This window comes from Hemitrygon akajei, chromosome 3 (genome assembly GCF_048418815.1).
Source record: "Hemitrygon akajei chromosome 3, sHemAka1.3, whole genome shotgun sequence".
Lineage (NCBI taxonomy): Eukaryota > Metazoa > Chordata > Chondrichthyes > Myliobatiformes > Dasyatidae > Hemitrygon > Hemitrygon akajei.
In genome coordinates, this window is record NC_133126.1 from 171790000 (window position 1) to 171807237 (window position 17238).

The following is a 17238-nucleotide window of genomic DNA, read 5'->3' on the forward strand; positions in this document are numbered from 1 at the left end:
CTTGCAAAATGTAACCCACATCACAGAACTCTGAACACACTTACACACGCACATACAGACACAGTAAATTCTCAGTTTACCAACCTATTGTTAGATGTGACAACCTTCAAGACGAGACAACCCAACAAGCTGTCTCTCCTCTCAGCTGGATGGAATAGCTGGTGGTATTCCAGAGAAAAGCAGAGGAGTTATTCCCAGTATCCTAGTATCCCAGCATCTATGTACGTGAGGAAGATCCAACATTGAAGGGAGAGAGGAACAAAGGGACTTGTTTCAGGTTGTTTGAAGAAAGAGCTAGCATTGATAGAACGGCCTGGTTGGTTTCTGCTGTGCGGTAGATGTCTGATCTTAGATTGAGTCTTAAACTTGCAAATGGTGCCACCAGCTGAGCCTTGCAGGCTCCATTTCTGAGTGAAGCAACATCAGCATTATATTAACAGTCACCAAGGAATCAGTGATCTTAAAGTAGGATGTTAAAGTACATTAAAATACAACATACTCCTCCACAATTCAGATGACGTGACATTTGCCGCTTTTGTCCTCTTCTGGAAACCTAGTTAATCTAATCTAAAGTAAAGCAAATGTACACGCTCTGTGCAGATATTGTGACTTCTAATTCTCTAAATATTGCAGACTCTGTATTGATCAAAGTTTGTCTGCACTACTTACCGTGGAGCCTGGCTGCCTAACCCAGCACCACTGGAAGCAGGATAGAGGAGAACCTGCGGGTGGTGGCAGTTCCATGTGCAGCGCTGGTAGCAGAGGAGGTAGTGTGTTTGGGAGTGGCAGCTGGCGAAGCGTGAGGGGGGGGGGGGATAGCTGCTCACTTTGTAACGGTACACTCTGCACCCACTGTGCACTGGTGGTGCAGGGAGTCAGTGCTTAGGCTGATGGATAGAATGGCAGTCAGGACAGCTGCTGGAATTGGTTTGTCATTGTCACATGCACTGAGATCCAATGAAAAGATTGTCTTGCACACTGGTTTTACAGTTCAGGTTATTACACAGTGTATTGAGATAGATTCATAACAATGCAGAATGAAGTGTAACAGCTACAGGTAAACAGTAAGGTGCAAGCTACTGTAGTATCCTAAATCAATAGTGAACATTCCCTCTTCTGGCTTCGTAATAAAAGAATCGATGCCCATCTTAATATCAGTGATTTTTCATTTCTATGGAAATGAAGACAGATTGTGCTGGGTTTCTGCCCATGCAATAATTTTGAAAATCACCACCAAGGTTTAGATTGAAGGGATTGGAAATTCCTGGTGTGGAAACGTCCCATGAGCAACAGAGCAGACTACAGCTTAGCTACGTGTTTGGGTAATGTGTGTACGTTGGTGTGAAATTACCCCTGTAGGCTGCTAAAACCACATCTGAGCTCTACAGCACTGTGAACTCACAGAACTGTTCTTAATATCTTACTTACTTTTAAATAAGATATTATTGTCAGGAGCAATTAATGGAATTAGTGTAAATTAATTCCGTTCATATAGCTACTATAAATATTCATGATTTAGGAAAAGCAAAAAAATTCTACAGATAGTACAAAGGTGAGTGGGCAGACACTGTGAGGAGTAGAAAAGAGTTTGCAAAGAGGTATTGACAGATTATGGGAATTATACTGGTGCTTAAGAAGAACCTGCCTCAATAGCTCTTGTCCAGTTACTGTTACATTCACTGAGACAATGTGCCTTGAGAGGTTAGCGACGAAACATGTCAGCTCCTGCCTGAGCAGTATCTTGGGTCCGCTCCAATTTGCCTACCATCATGAAAAGCTCACGTCAGATGCCATTTCATTGGCTCTTCACTCAGTCCTGGAAAATCCTGACAGCAAAGGTGTATGCATCAGGATGCTCTGAATGGTTATCCAGTCAGTTTGGATTGACAACCACATTTCCTCCATAATATCCATCGGCACTGGTGCACAAAGCTGTGTGCTTAGCCCTCTGCTCTACTCGCTCCATACTTTTGACCGTGAGGCTAGGCACAGCTCCAATGCCATATTTAAGTTTGCTGACTATACCACTATCATTGGCCAAATCAAAGGTGGTGATGAATCAGAATTAGGAGGGAGATTGAAAATCTGGTTGAGTGGTGCCATAACAGCGACGTGTCACTCAATGTCAGCAAGACCAAGGAACTGATTATAGACTTCAGGAGAAGGAAACCAGAGGTCCAGGAGCCCCTCCTCATCAGGGGATCAGAGGTGGGAAGGGTCAGCAACTTTACATTTCTTGGTGTTCTCATGTCAGAGGATCTGCCTTGGGCCCAGCACATTAGAACCATTATGAAGAAAGCACAGCAGTGCCTCTGCATCCCTAGAGGTTGGCAAAGACGCCTAAAACTTTGACGAACTTCTATAGAAATGTAATGGAGAGTATCAGAGCCTGGTATGGAAACATTAATGCTCTTGATTGGAAAATCCTACAAGAAGTAGTGGATATGGCCCGGTCCATCGCGGTTAAAGCCCTCACTACAATTGAGTACATCTACACGGAGCATTGTTGTAGGAAAGCAGCGTCCATCATCAAGGACCCCTACCACCCAGGCCGTTTTCTCATCTTGTTGCTGCCATCAGGAGCCTCCAGACCCACGCCACCAGGTTCAGGAGTTATTGCCCCTCAACCATCAGGCCTCTGAACCAGAGGGGATAACTTCAGTTGCCCCATCACTGAACTGTTCCCACAACCCATGGACTCAATTTCTAGGACTCTTCTTCATGTTCTCTACTGCTTATTTATTTATCATTATTATATATACATGTTTTCTCTTTTGCACTTGCACAGTTCGTTGTATTTTGCACATTAGTTGCTTGTCTGTCCTGTTGCGTGCAGTCTTTCACCGATTATATTAATGCTTCGTGGGTTCATTGTGCATCTGCACAAAAATGAATCTCAGGGTTGTATGTGGTGACAAGTATGTACTTTGATAATAAATTTACTTTGAGTTGTTGAAAAATTACCATATGGAGTATAATTTGGGAAAATGTGAAGTTGTTCATTTTGTAAAGAAGAATAATAAAACAGTATTATTTAAGTGATAAAATACTAGACAATGTTTAAACAGACTGGATGAGAGAAGAGAGTCAATATAGAAAGAATTAAGTTCTATGGGATAACAGCAGGCTGAAACAATGTGTTAATCAAGACAGTCCTGGTTGTGGATGTGGAGGGAGTAAAAGTTTGAAGTACTTGGTTTGGGGACTGTAGTTGGAGGCTTTGGAGGAAAAATTGCTAGAGGAAGTGAGGTCAGACATTGGCAGAATAGTTTGGCCATCTGTGGTGGTTCATGGTCTGGCTTTTTATTATTCTGTAAAATTATATTTTATGATGACAAAAAGTGACTACAATTACTTTCAATATTACGTAACAAATGGATTTATTAATGCAAGTGTGTATAATGGAATATGATTCACATGTGCCACTGCCTCAAGTTCATTCCTGTCTTCTTCTGTTGTCTGATGCAATAGTGGAGGGAGTAAAAAGGAATGTTTTTGAAATGTCTCTTGGCAACTGGATTGGAATGAAAGCATTACTTGTGTCTGTGTTCTTGCAGCTATGTTGGAAGACCTTTTGATCCTGTATGCTTGTCTGTCACTTTCACAGAGTTTCATATCGATATTTTTTGTATGACTTCATCTCCACTAATTTTCTACCACCAATAAACTCCTGTGTATGAAATCCCCTTAAAGTGGCCATTCCTTTTGTAGATTGGACTTGTTAGTCTCATTGAGTTAATAAGTCATATTTGTCAAAATAAAACAAACTGTAACATCAATTTAATAAATGTAAAACAGTTTTTTAACTTCAGATTTAGTTGTAAGTTGCATCGAGCAAGCTTGCTTATAGGACTTGAAAGTATTCCTTTTACCAGATTCTGCGTGTTCTTCTTCACAACCACATGGAAGGCAGAAGCATTCTTACACCTGCAGACAAGTTGCACCATGTCTGAATGTAATGCATTTGCTTAAATCAAATAGTTGCTTGTGTCTTTTATTATGCAATTAGATTGCACACCGGGAGTAAGAAAAGTGGGTGAAAACTCAAGCCGTGCTCTGAGGCTGCTGGACAAAGATGTCTTGTTTAAAAAGGCCATTTATCTCAGATTTCTATGGTTTTTCTGCTGAAGTTACAGGAAACAATCAGGACACCTCCTGGGAAAATTCTCTGCTTTAGGAGTAGTTAAAGTGGAGGTCCTTTTTTATATAAAGGAAGCAAGGCATTAGAATTCTATATTCCCCTTGGCACACCTGGAATATTAAATCTATTTCATTTCATTCTTACATTTTTTGCACTCAAGCAAATGCAACTAAACCTGAGCAGTTTCTTCAGCATCAGAAGCAGATGGACCATGCATGAATCTAGCCGTGGAGGATGGAACTTCTGGAAGCCAGTGAGAGGAGCAAGGAAGTCCAGAGAAGAGGGTTTTATTCCTATTACTCTGGCACTATGAAGGAACATTAAATTCCAGAAGGGGATCAAGAAGGCTGCCGTCAAGTAGGGGACTCTGGCTTTAGAGCAGTTCGCCAAAAGTCTTTTGCAGCTACCAGTTAATGCTTATCTTTTCTAGCCTGCTTCACTGTTTCTGAAATATCATTTTTATCTCTCACCTTCTCTGCTTTTAGCAAATAGTTGGATACCCACAAGTTATTTTTCCTAAAGCTACATTCAAACAATAATTACAATGCCCTGCATGCATACGTATAAGTCAACCAGTATTTTGACCCATTGTTAACAAAGGAAGACAACTGACAGGGTAGCTGTTTACTCATCTTGACTTCTCTCTACTCTGCTTTTCTTAAAATTCAGCTGGCAACGTAATTCATTTTGTTGCTACTTACTGCTGTCGGTGTATCCCCATCCCTCTGCTCAATGTTTTCATGTAATCCATACTGTTCTTCCTTTGCAAAAGAAGATGATCTTGAACAGGAACCAGTGCACAAGGACTGGTGGTGGGACTCACCTAATCTACAAAGTGAGCAGCCCACTATGAAGAACATTGACTGGGAGACTGATGCTCATGGAGACGGCAGTGGCCTGGGTTTGTGCAAATATGTACTTTTATGTGGCGGTGACTTATATTGACTTCTTTCTGTATTCTCATTGCAACGGTATGAATGCTGTTTACGTGCTCACCCAGTGTTTTATCTTTAACAGAAAACCCTGATGCCCTGGAAGAAGAGTCAGGTGACTCTGCACTGCAAGTTTCCACTCCACCCTCTGCTTCAACCACGCCACTTACGACAGGCATTGGCCCAATTTCAGACACTTCTGAGGAACTTAGTGAGTTTAAGAGGGAGGCACAGAGTGAGTCACTGATCATGGTACAGCAAAGGGCAGAGTTTGTGGCTGAATGAAAATTACAGCTGAGGTTTGGCGAAGCTGGAGCCTGGCTTTGAAGTCTGAACTTAATGGGGTTACTGATGAAGCAGGAAACTACGTGAGTTGGTTTGTGCAATGTTGCACCTCCATGACCTAGTTCCAATGAAACCATTAGCACATGGTCGCTGCTTTGTGATTAACTAGCAGATGGCATTATTGTTATCAGCAAGGTGGTTGTGCCTCTGATGTCAAGGAAATGGCATTTAAAATGTGATAACATTTTGAAAAAAAATTATTGAGCCATTAAAGAAATTCTGAAAATCTGAAGCAAAGTGGTAGTTTTTACTTAGAGCATTGCAATGTTAGAGCTTGGCATCCAAAAAATGTCAGGGATACATAGGCGGAGGTGTCTGTCATCCTGTCTCCAGTTTCTTGGCAGGACATTTCAGCAAATTCATTTAATTCATTAGATTCTGCTTATTTCAAAAATAAATTGGTTTGTATGTCGATGAGTATTTTTCTAATAAGAATGACTCACTAGTGTAATCACACTACTGAATGTAAAAGCATAGCAATTAATTCACAACACTGAATTTACAATCATTTTAAGGAAACATTTTAAAGATAGCTGGGACAGTTACAAGTAATGAACACTCTAGAATGAAGTTTGTGCTATTGAGTTTTCAAGCAAATTTGAAAAGGTTTCCCATGCAAGGCTCCTTCAGAAAGTAAGGAGGCATGGGATCCAAGGAAATCCAAGGAGACCTTGCTTTGTGGATCCAGAATTGGTCTGCCCACAGAAGGCAAAGGGTGGTTGTAGATGGTTTGTACTCTGCATGGAGGTCGGTGACCAGTGGTGTTCTGTGGGGATCAGTTCTGGGACTCCTTCTCTTTGTGATTTTTATAAATGACCTGGATGAAGAAGTAGAAGGGTGGGTTAGTAAGTTTGCTGCTGACACAAAGGTTGGGGGTGTTGTGGATAGGCTGGAGGGTTGTCAGAGGTTACTGCAGGATATCGATAGGATGCAGAACTGGTCTGAGAAGTGGCAGATGGACTTCAACCCAGGTAAGTGTGAAGTGGTTCATGTTGGTAGGTCCAATTGAAGACGGTTGACAGTGTGGAGGATCTGACAAAACTTGGGGTCCACGTTGATTGGGCACTCAAAGCTGCTGCACAGGTTGACAGTGTTGTTAAGTAGGCAATGGTGTGTTGGCCTTCATCGACCGTGGGATTGAGTTCAAGAGCTGTGAGGGAATGTTACAGCTATATAAGACCTTGGTGAGACCCCACTTGGAGTACTGTGTTCAGTTCTGGTCACTTCAGTAGGAAGGATGTGGAAACTATAGAAAGGGTGCAGAAGAGATTTACAAGGATGTTGCCTGGATTGGAGGGCATACCTTATGAGAAAAGGTTGAATGTACTTGGAGTGACGGAGGTGACCTGATAGAGGGGTATAAGATGATGAGAGACATTGATCATGTGGATAGGCTTTTTCTCAGGTCTGAAATGGCTAACACAAGAGGACAAAGTTTTAAGGTGCTTGGAAGTAGGTACCGAGGGGATGTCAGGGGTAAGTTTTTCACACAGAGAGTGGTGGGTGCATGGAATGCACTGCCACCAAAACTTTCAATTTTAGGGCAAAACCAAAACATATGAATTAAAGGGGCATCAGCAGAGTTGCATTTATTACAAAGTGGAGAAACATTCAGATAAAAACTGGACAGCTTCTGTTTAGAAATGTAATCTCTATGAACCACTTTAAATTGTAGAAGAGAATGACGAGCACAGAAAGATGATTTATTAACCCATTTAAGAATTTTATTCCATCTATCATCAGAAATCTGACAATTTAGGTCATCCTCCCAAGCTTTTTTTATTTTATCTAAAAAGTCTTGTCTAGATTTGATCAACAAGTTATAGATACCGGTAATAGAAACATTAACAAAAGGTTTTAAATTTAAAAGATCATCCAGTAAATTTTTATCAGGACCTATAGGAAAAGTAGTTAATTGGAAATGTAAGAAATCTTTAATTTGAAGGTATCTGTGAAAATGTGTTTTTGGGAGTGCAAATTTAGTTGACAATTGGTCAAATGAAGCAAGAGATCCTGAGATAAACAGGTCCCAAAAACACTTAATACCTAGTTCATCCCAATCCTTAAAGACTTAAATTTTTTATATAAAAAATTTATTTTATGATGTATGACCTATCTTTAAATTTTTGATTATAGAGTGGTATACCTTTATGTGTTATGCTATAACATTTTGATCAATTTTATTACAATATATGAATGTACACAAGTTATGTTGAGATGTATCTATGTGTTGCACTCTGTAAATCTTGTTTTTTTTTCTGAATAAAAATATTGTAAAAAGAAAGGAATGCACTGCCAGTGGTGGTGGTGGAAGTGGATGCAATAGGGTCTTAAAAGAGCATCTTAGGTAGGTACATAGAGCTTCGAAAAATAGAGGGCTATGCACTTGGGGAATACAAGGCAGCCTCTAGAGTAGGTTGCATGGTCGGCACAACATTGTGGGCCGAAGGGCCTGTAAATATCTATGTTCTATGTTCAAACTTGCAATGCAAACAGGCAATATGAGCTTAATTTGAGTATTGCTATACTGTCAGTAAGATTCAGTTTGCTGGATGATAGTTTTATCTCCCTAGTTTCATTTTCTTAGACCATAAGCTGCTTATCTTCAGTCAAGTTGTACTCAACAGGCATTGAACCTGGGATCATGGAGCATGCGTCCAGTTTGTTCATTAACATCGCTCTGACACGCAGTGAACTGAAGACAGAGGACGATTTACAGAAGCTGGCACTAAGTATTGTGAAGCAAAGATGGTCGATTGACTGAAAGTGTATATGTAAACAACACTACCTCAGACAGAGCTTTAGCTTATTTAACAAAAAGTTTCTACAAATTGCAGCAAGCAGAAATTGACCAGAACACCAGTGATTGAATATTTTCTCCAAATAAGTGCAGTAACATCAATCATAGTCATTTACAATAGTGATATCTAATGAATTACTGAATATTATCTGCTATTTCCAGGAATAAGCAAGTCAGAGTATGAACCTATATGCATTACTTAATATTACACTGATATGTACCAGATGCAAGGGAATTAGCTTCAAGATATTGAAAAATGATGGTTTATTACAATGGGGAATGGCAGTTAAAACATTGGGGGAGGGTTAATTAGATGAAGAAATGGGCAGAAGAGGGAATTGATTATAAATTAGTACATTGGCATTGTGCACTCAGATAACGTATACTTTCATAACTTATACACACCATGTTATTTGCTGGAGCGCATTTGGTATCAACTATGACGTTGGCATATTAAGTTTTACACTTCTGTTACAACACCTCCCCCTACTGATTGGCCAGGTGCAATCCAAAATTCTCCATGGAATAATTGACCTAGAAATTCTTTTGTGTAGTGCAATATTTACACACGCCACCTGCGTGCTACGTGATGCAGCTTTGATGGAAAGCTGTTCCATAAATAGGAGGACTTTCTGTGGGCTTGTGTGACCTGAGAATGCCCATCCAGGTTTGTAGGCACAAGTGAGGTGCCTTGAGACGTTCAGTAGCATTTTTCAGAATCAGAACTATCATCATTGACTTAAATGGTGTGAAATCTGTTGTTTTATGGCAGCATAGCAGTGTAAGGACCTAGAATTACAATAAATTACAAAAATATATGTAGTGCTGAAATGAAGGAATAACAAGCTAGTGTTTTTAGGTTCATGCACCATTCAGAAATCTGATGCCAGAAGGGAATAAGCTGTTTCTGAATCATTCAGTGTGGGGTTTCAGTCTCCTGGACCTCCTCCTCAATTGTAGACAGCATGTCCCAGGTGTGATGGGTGCTGCTTTTCTGAAGCACCATTTCTTGAAGGTGTCCTCAAAGGGAGGGAAAGTTATGCCCATGGTGTAACTGGCTGAGTCTATAACCCTCCACAGCCTTTGTGATGCTGTGGATTGAAGCCTTCATGCCAGGCTGTGATGTAACTACGGTAGTCAGAATGTTCTCCACCATTAATCTGTAGACATTTGCTAGTCTTTAGTGGCATACCAAATCTCCTCAAACTCCTAATGAAGGCAAGCTGTTGGTGTAAATTCTTCATGATTGCATCAGTGCATTGGGCCCAGGATGGGCCCTCTGAGATGTTGGCCTTGCCGATGTTGAATGCAAGATTTCATTTATAACACCACTCTTTACCTCACCACTGTACACCTCGTTGCCACCTGAGATTCTACCAAGAGTGGTGTGTCATCAGCAAATTTATAGATGGTGTTTAAGTTGTGCTTAGCCGCATAGTCATGAATATAGAGACAGTAGAGCAGTGGGCATTCATCACACAACGTAGGACTAGATACAAGTTCCATAACTGTTATGGTCCTCAAATGATGCTGGTAGGTGAGAGGCTTTCTTTGGGCGTTACTTAAGAGGGAACTACCTGATTAGGCTTGGACCACGCACACAGAACCATCTTCTTTAACTTTGAAGATAGTTAACTGCTTAACTATTTGCCCCTCATGCTTACCTTCATGCCCCGGCTTTGATAGTGATCCCAGCTTTTGGTTGTCACTTTACTCTGAGTCATGGCCCCACCTCCCTCCGCAACACCACTTCCAAAGCAGCTCAGCCTTGACGTCTTAAACCCTTCCACCTGATTGAACGCTGTGGGATTTTACCCTTCCCTCTTCCATAACAATGGGATGCGCCATCCGCAGTTGCAGTATGTAAATCTCATGTCTTTCCAGGCGCTGAACAATTTCTCAGCCATTATCCTTAATGTTGGTCAAATACAGGAAATATGCCTGCTATCATTTAATAGAACATTGATTTCTCTAACTTCTGGTAATTACCCCTCCCCTTCACCATTTCCCATTCTTGTTTCCCTCTCACCTTCTCTTCTTACCTGCCCACCTCCTCCCTCTGCTGCTCGGCCCTCCCTTCCCTCCCTTCCATGATCTTCTATCCTCTCCTGTCAGATTTCCCATTCTCCAGCCCATTACCTCTTTCACCAATCAACTTCCCAGCTCTTTGCTTCACACCCCCCCTTTCAGTTTCACCAAATCACCTGCTACCTTGTACTTCTTCCTCCCCTCTCACAACTTCTTATTCTGACTTCTCCCCTTCCTTTCCAGTCCTGAGGAGAGTAGTAATGTCCAAAATGGCGACTGTTTACTCCTTTCCATAGATGATGCCAGGTCTGCTAAGTTCTTCAAGCGTTTTGTGTATGTTGCTTTGGATCGCCAGTATCTGTAGATATTCTCGTGTTTGTAATTAAAGCTCTGTCAACTTTCCTAAAACACTGGAGATTAATTCTGTCAATGTGTGCCAGTGATTAGTTGAATGCCATTTTGGGGTTCCCTTGGTGACATTCAGCATTCAACATGCTCAGTCTTGGGGAATGTTCTATTTCCAAGAAATCCAAGGCTAAGCTCTTTATTCATTAATCAAAGATCATTGCAATTGTCCCAGTTTAGACTATTTTTTGTATGACATAGTGCTTTATTTAAGTATAAACATTTTGAAAATAGACGATATATAATACTGACTGTTCTAAACCAATAGTAGTTAATTTAGGAGCCTGTGTTGTAAATTGGAGACATTTGAACTAGTTGGTCATACAAAATAAGTTGGATGTATTTGTGAGCATGATTCGTATGATTTAAGCTAAGCTGTTATTCTAATAAACCTGAAACTACTGCACTTTTTGACATTATCATTTAAAATGGTATATTTTCTTTATAAGCATTATTTTTAATTAACACTAAAAGCATTAAGATCCTAATTGCTAATATTGAACTGATTTTCAAATTTTCTCCAATTTTAACGATAGTTTCTGTTTTCCAGGCAATGGGCAGAGTCTGTCAATAGCCTCAGTACGGACACAGAAATCATATGAAAATTTCTTTGCATCCAGGTATCCTGATAAATCTATCCTAAACAGAGTATCACTAGCTTCTTAACTCATAGATAGTAGAATACAGAATTTATTCTATCTGCATAAAATAACAGGGACGAGAAATGCACTGTGGCATTTCACTGACATTTCTGAAATAATTCAAGGATATGGATCTTCTTGCTCTCAATGAGTTCTAATAACTAACATTTGCTGTAACTCTGTGGGTGAAGCAACATCTGCAGTGAGGGGATCGGGGGGAAGAATTGTTAAGACTTCACAATCGAAGCATGGTCTTGGCCCAAAGTGTTGACAATTCCTTTTCCACAATATGTTGCTTGATTTCCTCCAGCAGTTTGATTTTTGTGGCAGATTCCAGCATCTGTTGTCTCTGTGTCTCCAAAATACACTAACTGTTTTGTGGCTCTTAGTACTTTCTTGATTGTATGTAACTGGACCAAAAATAGATAGCTTTACTTTTTGGGTTACAAATATCTGTGTCATTGGTATAGTTCTATCAAAATAATAGATGTACTGAAAACATTTAAGGCAGGTATAATCTGGCTCCTTTCTTTGAAATGCTTTGATTGTCTGGTGTGAATCTAGCAAGTTGCTAACCTTCCTTTCCTTTCACAACAAGGTTTAATCTGGGAAGGCACAGAAGTCTTAGTCAGACTGGAAAATACACACCAGTAACACCTACCGGCCTTTCTGCCAAACTGGACACATCTCCTGAAGAAGAGATTAATGATTATATGCCACTGGTAAGATAAGCTGAAATTTTGAAGAGTTTTTGTGAAAAAATATAGTGAATCCTTTGATCAAGGCATCTGCCACTGTAAATTCTACTACAATTCACAAATACAAATAGTGATTTGTTTATTTAGTAAAAATGATAGTACATGGTGCAAGCTGAATCATCCGCAGCTCAACATCAGTAAGACAAAGGAGATGGCGATGGACTTTAGGAAGACGAAGCCTGCACTGCTCCCTGTTACTATTAATGGTGAGGACATGGATGTGGTGAGGACCTAAAAGTTTATGGGGGTGCACCTGGATGACAGACTTGAGTGGAGCACCAACACAGAGGCTGTGTACAAGAAAGGCCTGAGTTGCCTCTGTTTTGGGAGGAGACTGAGGTCCTTTGGAGTATGCAGGCCTCTCCTTCACATGTTCCACCAGTCTGTCATCACCAGTACAATCTTCTATGCAGTGGTGTGCTGGGGCAATGGCATCAACATGAGTGATGCCAACAGGCTCAATAAACTGATTAGAAAGGCTGGCTCTGTTACAGGAGTCAAACTGGACACACTGGAGGCTGTGGTGGAACAAAGGACCCTCCAGAAAATCCTGGCAATTTGAACAATATTTCTCATCTTCTGCATGCCACCTTGGCTGAACAGAGGAGAACTTTTAGTTGTAGACTAAGACAACTATGCTGCTCCAAAGAGCGCTATATGAAGTAATTCTCACCCTCAGCCATTAGGCTCTATAATGAGTCAGTCCCTAGCTGAGGAAGTGATGACCCCCTCCTGTTAGACTGTTTGAGGCAACTTATTTTTCATTCTTTTTTACTTCTCTTCTAATATCTGTATCTTTGCACTTGTAATGCTACTGTGACACTGTAATTTCCTTTGGAATCAATAAGTTATCTGTCTATCTCTAACAGCAATCAGAACAACATCAGCAATGCTCCACACACAATTTGTTTGAGTATGGGTTTTGTTGCCTTTTATTTGGTAGCCTAAAAGTTTAATAACTCAGGAACAACCCAAAATTGAACTCTGCCTGACCTTTTAGGGTATTCAATATTGTGAACACTGTGCACAGTTTGGTCACCTTACTATAAGATTGTAAGATATTGAAGCCGAATTAAGTCATTTGGCCCATCGAGTCTGATCTGCCATTTCATCATGGCTGATCCATTTTCCTTCTCAGCTCCAATCTCCTGCCTTCTCCCCGTATCCCTTCATGCCCTAACTATTTAAGAATCTATCAACATCTGCCTTAAATATACCTAAAGATGCCTGTGGTAATCAATTCCACAGATCCACCACTCTCTGGCTAAAAAAGTTCCTCCTCATCTCCATTCTAAAATGACACTCCTCTATTCTGAGGCTGTGCCCTCTGGTCTTAGACTCTTCCACTCTATCAAGGCCTTTCAACATTCAATAGGTTTCAATAAAGTAATTGCTAATTTTTCTGAATCTTAGTGAGTACAGGACCAGAGCCTTCAAGTACTCCACACATGATAAACCTTTTAATCCTGGAATAATTTTCATGAAACTCCTTTGAACCCTCTCCAATGTCAGCACATCCTTTCTTAGATAAAGGACCTAAAACTGCTCACAATACTCCGAGTGAGGCCTCAGCAGTGCTTTGTAAAGCCTCAACATTATATCCTTGCTTTTATATTCTAGTCCTCTTGAAATGAATGCTAATATCACATTTGCCTTCCTCACTACTAACTCAACCTGCAAATTTACCTTTAGGGAATACTGCACAAGGACTTCCAAGTCCTGTTGCACCTCAGATTTTTGAATTTTCTCTCTAAGATTATCTACCCTTTTATTTATTCTACCAAAGTGCACGACCATACACTTCCTGACACTGTATCCCATCTGCCACTTCTTTACCCATTCTCCTAAACTGTCCAAGTCCTTCTGTAGCATACTTTCTCAAAACTACTTGACCCTCCACCTGTCTTTGTATTGTCCACAAACTTTGCAGAAAAGCCATCAATTCCGCCATCCAAATTATTGATATATAACAGAAAAAGAAGCAGTACCAACACAGACCCCTGTGGAACACTACTTGTCACTGGCAACCAATCAGAAAAAGGCTCCCTTTATTCCCACTCTTTGCCTCCTGCCAGTCAGCCACTGCTTTATCCATGCTAGAATCTTTCCTGTACTACCATGGGCTCTTATCTTGTTAAGCAACCTCATATGTGGCACCTTGTTAAAGGCCTTCTGAAAACCCAAGTGCACAACATCCACCGATTCTCCTTTGTCTGTCCTGCTTTTTATTCAAAGAATTCCAAAAGCTGCTCTGGGAAGGATGTGATTAAACTAGGGAAGGTGCCAAAAAGATTCACAATAATACTGCCTGGACTGGAGGGCCTGAGTTACAAGCACCGGTTGGACAAGTTTCATTGGAGTGACAGAGGTTGAGAGTGACTTTAAAGAGCTTTATAAAATGATGGGGAGCATTGATGATATGGTTTGTTTACAGTCTTTTTTCCCCATGGATGGGGAGTCTAACACTAGAGGGCTTATGAAGGGGAAATGAGCTCACGGCAAACTTTCCCACAGAGGGTAGTGGCTGTATACTATAAGCTACCTGATGAAGTGGTAGAGATAGGCACAATTACGATGTAGAAAAGACATGTAGAAAAGGATTTAGAGCAAAATGGGCCAACAATAGACAAATGGGACACCTTAGAGGGCAAAAACAATTTGGACTGAAGGATCTGTTTCCAAGTTGTATAACTATGACTTTACTGAAATTTCCAGTTTACCCATCTAGGGTTCCTCTGTAAAATTGCAGACACCTTCGTGATTGGGTTATTAAGCAGTATTTTAAGTGATCACTGGGACTTCAAAAACTTTCAAGGATCTTCATAATAATTAAATCAGTTCAAATTAAAGTATTAAAGTAACATTAACTAATCTTGTTAACAATATTCTACATATTTAAAACGTGAAGAATATATATGTAATAAAACCCCAGATGGCGAATAATCTTGAAGCATGTTTTGGACTGATTTATGAAGGATTAATTTATAAAACTATTTTATGATGGCTTCTCAATAAACCAAACAATGTTCTATCAAAGCAATGGCTGAAGTTTAGGATTTGGTACCATCTACATCGTAAATTCTACTGGTGCATTTTGTAATCAACTGTCTTACTCATGAAATAGTTTAATTTACTTTTAATATTACAGCTTCCAAAAATTAAAACTTGCAATTTGAATGAACAATTTTGTATGAAATGCTGCAGTTGTGCTCAACTATATCATAAGGGCTGTGGAGAAAATAACTTTCTGTACAAGAGCACATTTAACAGGCAGGTTATCATTGCAGGTACGGTTACAACTGGCATGTGGAGCATTTCTTCTGAATGAAGCCTTCTCTGATGCAGTCCAGATTCCGTTAGATCGACTGAGAAGGGCCTCACCCTTCTCATGTCATCGAGCAAGTCTCAGTCCATCCTCACGCTGCATAATGACCTGCAAAGCTGAAAACCTTCTCCAAGAGAAGATCTCCATGCATAAACAGCACAAGGCTCAACCTTGTGCTAACAGGAGTGACCAGTGTGGGCTCAAAAACGATCAGGGAAATACTGAAGAAATCATAAAAGTTTCAAGTAAGATTACACGGTCACATCTTGAGGATGTTTTGGATCATGGCAGTTCTCCAGCAAGTAGAAGCAATTTATTCAGTGCCAGTATTGATGGTCACAGCACCAATGTTCAGTTGGTAGACAGTGGCAGGGGCTCTGAAACTGAAAATTCACCAGTTGCCTCTGAAAGCAGTGGAGCCTCGTACAGGTTGATAAGTGAACTGAACACTCAGTATGATGATTTGGAGGGTATGAGCTGGGCTACTGCAGTTGGACTGGGCTGGCTTGAACACCACTGTGCTGGTTACTTTCCAGAATGGGAGCTTATCGCTGCCAAGGCAGACACGTGGCTATGTTCTCAACAGCTTCCTGAACAGGTGAATATCAATGCACTGAAGGCTGCAACTAGGCAGCTGTTCCTGTTGCTACGTCATTGGAATGAGAACATCAAGCTCAATATGTTGTGTTATAATCCAAATAATATGTAAATACAGATGTTTAATGAATATAATATATACTTAAGAATTTTAAATTGAGGCAATAAATTGTAATGCCTGATTTTAAAAAAAACTTTGAGTGCATCAGATACGAGGCAGCTATTTTGCCATTTAAGTGACCATTATGACAGCAGGATTCTATTAATTAGAAATGTACGGTGCAGATTGCAAACATTTATCCTTTTTCTGTGACATGCCTACAGAGGAAATTCAAATATTTAAATGCATAAGAATTGATCGGGATTTATAGAATAATCTTGAAATAAATGGCAATATTGATATTACTCTTTTTGATGAGGAAATTATTTTGCAATTTTTATAAGAGGTTTCACAATGGTTGCACATCCTATTCTTCAAGTGAGTGCAGCACTTGCACTGACAGTCTGTCAGACCATTATCTTTCACCTTGGCCTGTAAGGGGCAAGTTTCATGAAAACAGATCAATGCATCCTTATTCCACATGAACAACCACCATTATCCATTCAGTTGCCCAGCTGGGCAACTAACAGGGATCCAATGTAAATTTGCTGATGATTTTCTAAATCACATTTTTACTAATGTTGATTGTATGGCAGCAATTAAATAGGGCTTATGGTCAGAAATATGTTTTAAAACGTGTGGACCTTGAGCTTTCATTATGGTACTTTTGCTCATTTTAATGTAAACAAAACATTAAGACTTCTATTTTGGACATTTTTAACAATGTGGGGGAGGGAGGCAGCTACACTGTGCTCTCAAGTCTGAAAAGGTCAAGGAAACTTGCAAAAACACCATGAATTCCTTTTTGGACAAAGGCATCCTCATTCTGATTGACAATTGAAGCTGCATTTACACATTAAGAAAAAAGTAAAATCCGTATCTATGAAAAGATGGTATACATGTAATTAGCATTGACTAAATGCATCATAAATTCAATGTGGTAGGGGATTTAAGTTAGTGATACTTCCCATTGTATTATCATGCAATGCCTTCATGAAATATTGAATTATTTAATGTCCTAAAATGTACAAACTATTAGTGAATTAGTGAACTGGGCTTGCATCATTCTTTGCTACACAGTATATACGAGCTTGGCGGCTTTTGTGTTGGACACAGATTGTTGTAATTTTTTTTGTAGTTATATAAACTTGTCATGTTGCAAAGCT

The 17238-nt window shown here is 40.0% G+C and overlaps 1 protein-coding gene across 10 annotated transcripts in view; it reads left to right on the forward strand.

The window, feature by feature from the left end:
• Window positions 1–16686, forward strand: part of vwa5b2 (von Willebrand factor A domain containing 5B2) — a 170817-nt gene extending 154131 nt beyond the window's left edge. For 6 of the 10 annotated variants that reach the window (XM_073041325.1, XM_073041327.1, XM_073041329.1 and 3 more), the window contains 5 exons: window positions 4914–5042; window positions 5159–5308; window positions 11202–11271; window positions 11891–12014; window positions 15338–16686. In XM_073041325.1, the coding sequence (XP_072897426.1) occupies window positions 4914–5042; window positions 5159–5308; window positions 11202–11271; window positions 11891–12014; window positions 15338–16084 (1220 nt within the window). In that variant the 3' untranslated portion in view covers window positions 16085–16686. The remainder of the gene's footprint in view (window positions 1–4913; window positions 5043–5158; window positions 5309–11201; window positions 11272–11890; window positions 12015–15337) is intronic. The other 4 variants (XM_073041330.1, XM_073041328.1, XM_073041331.1 and 1 more) reach the window with 4 other exon arrangements.
• The last annotated feature ends 552 nt before the right edge of the window (window positions 16687–17238 follow it).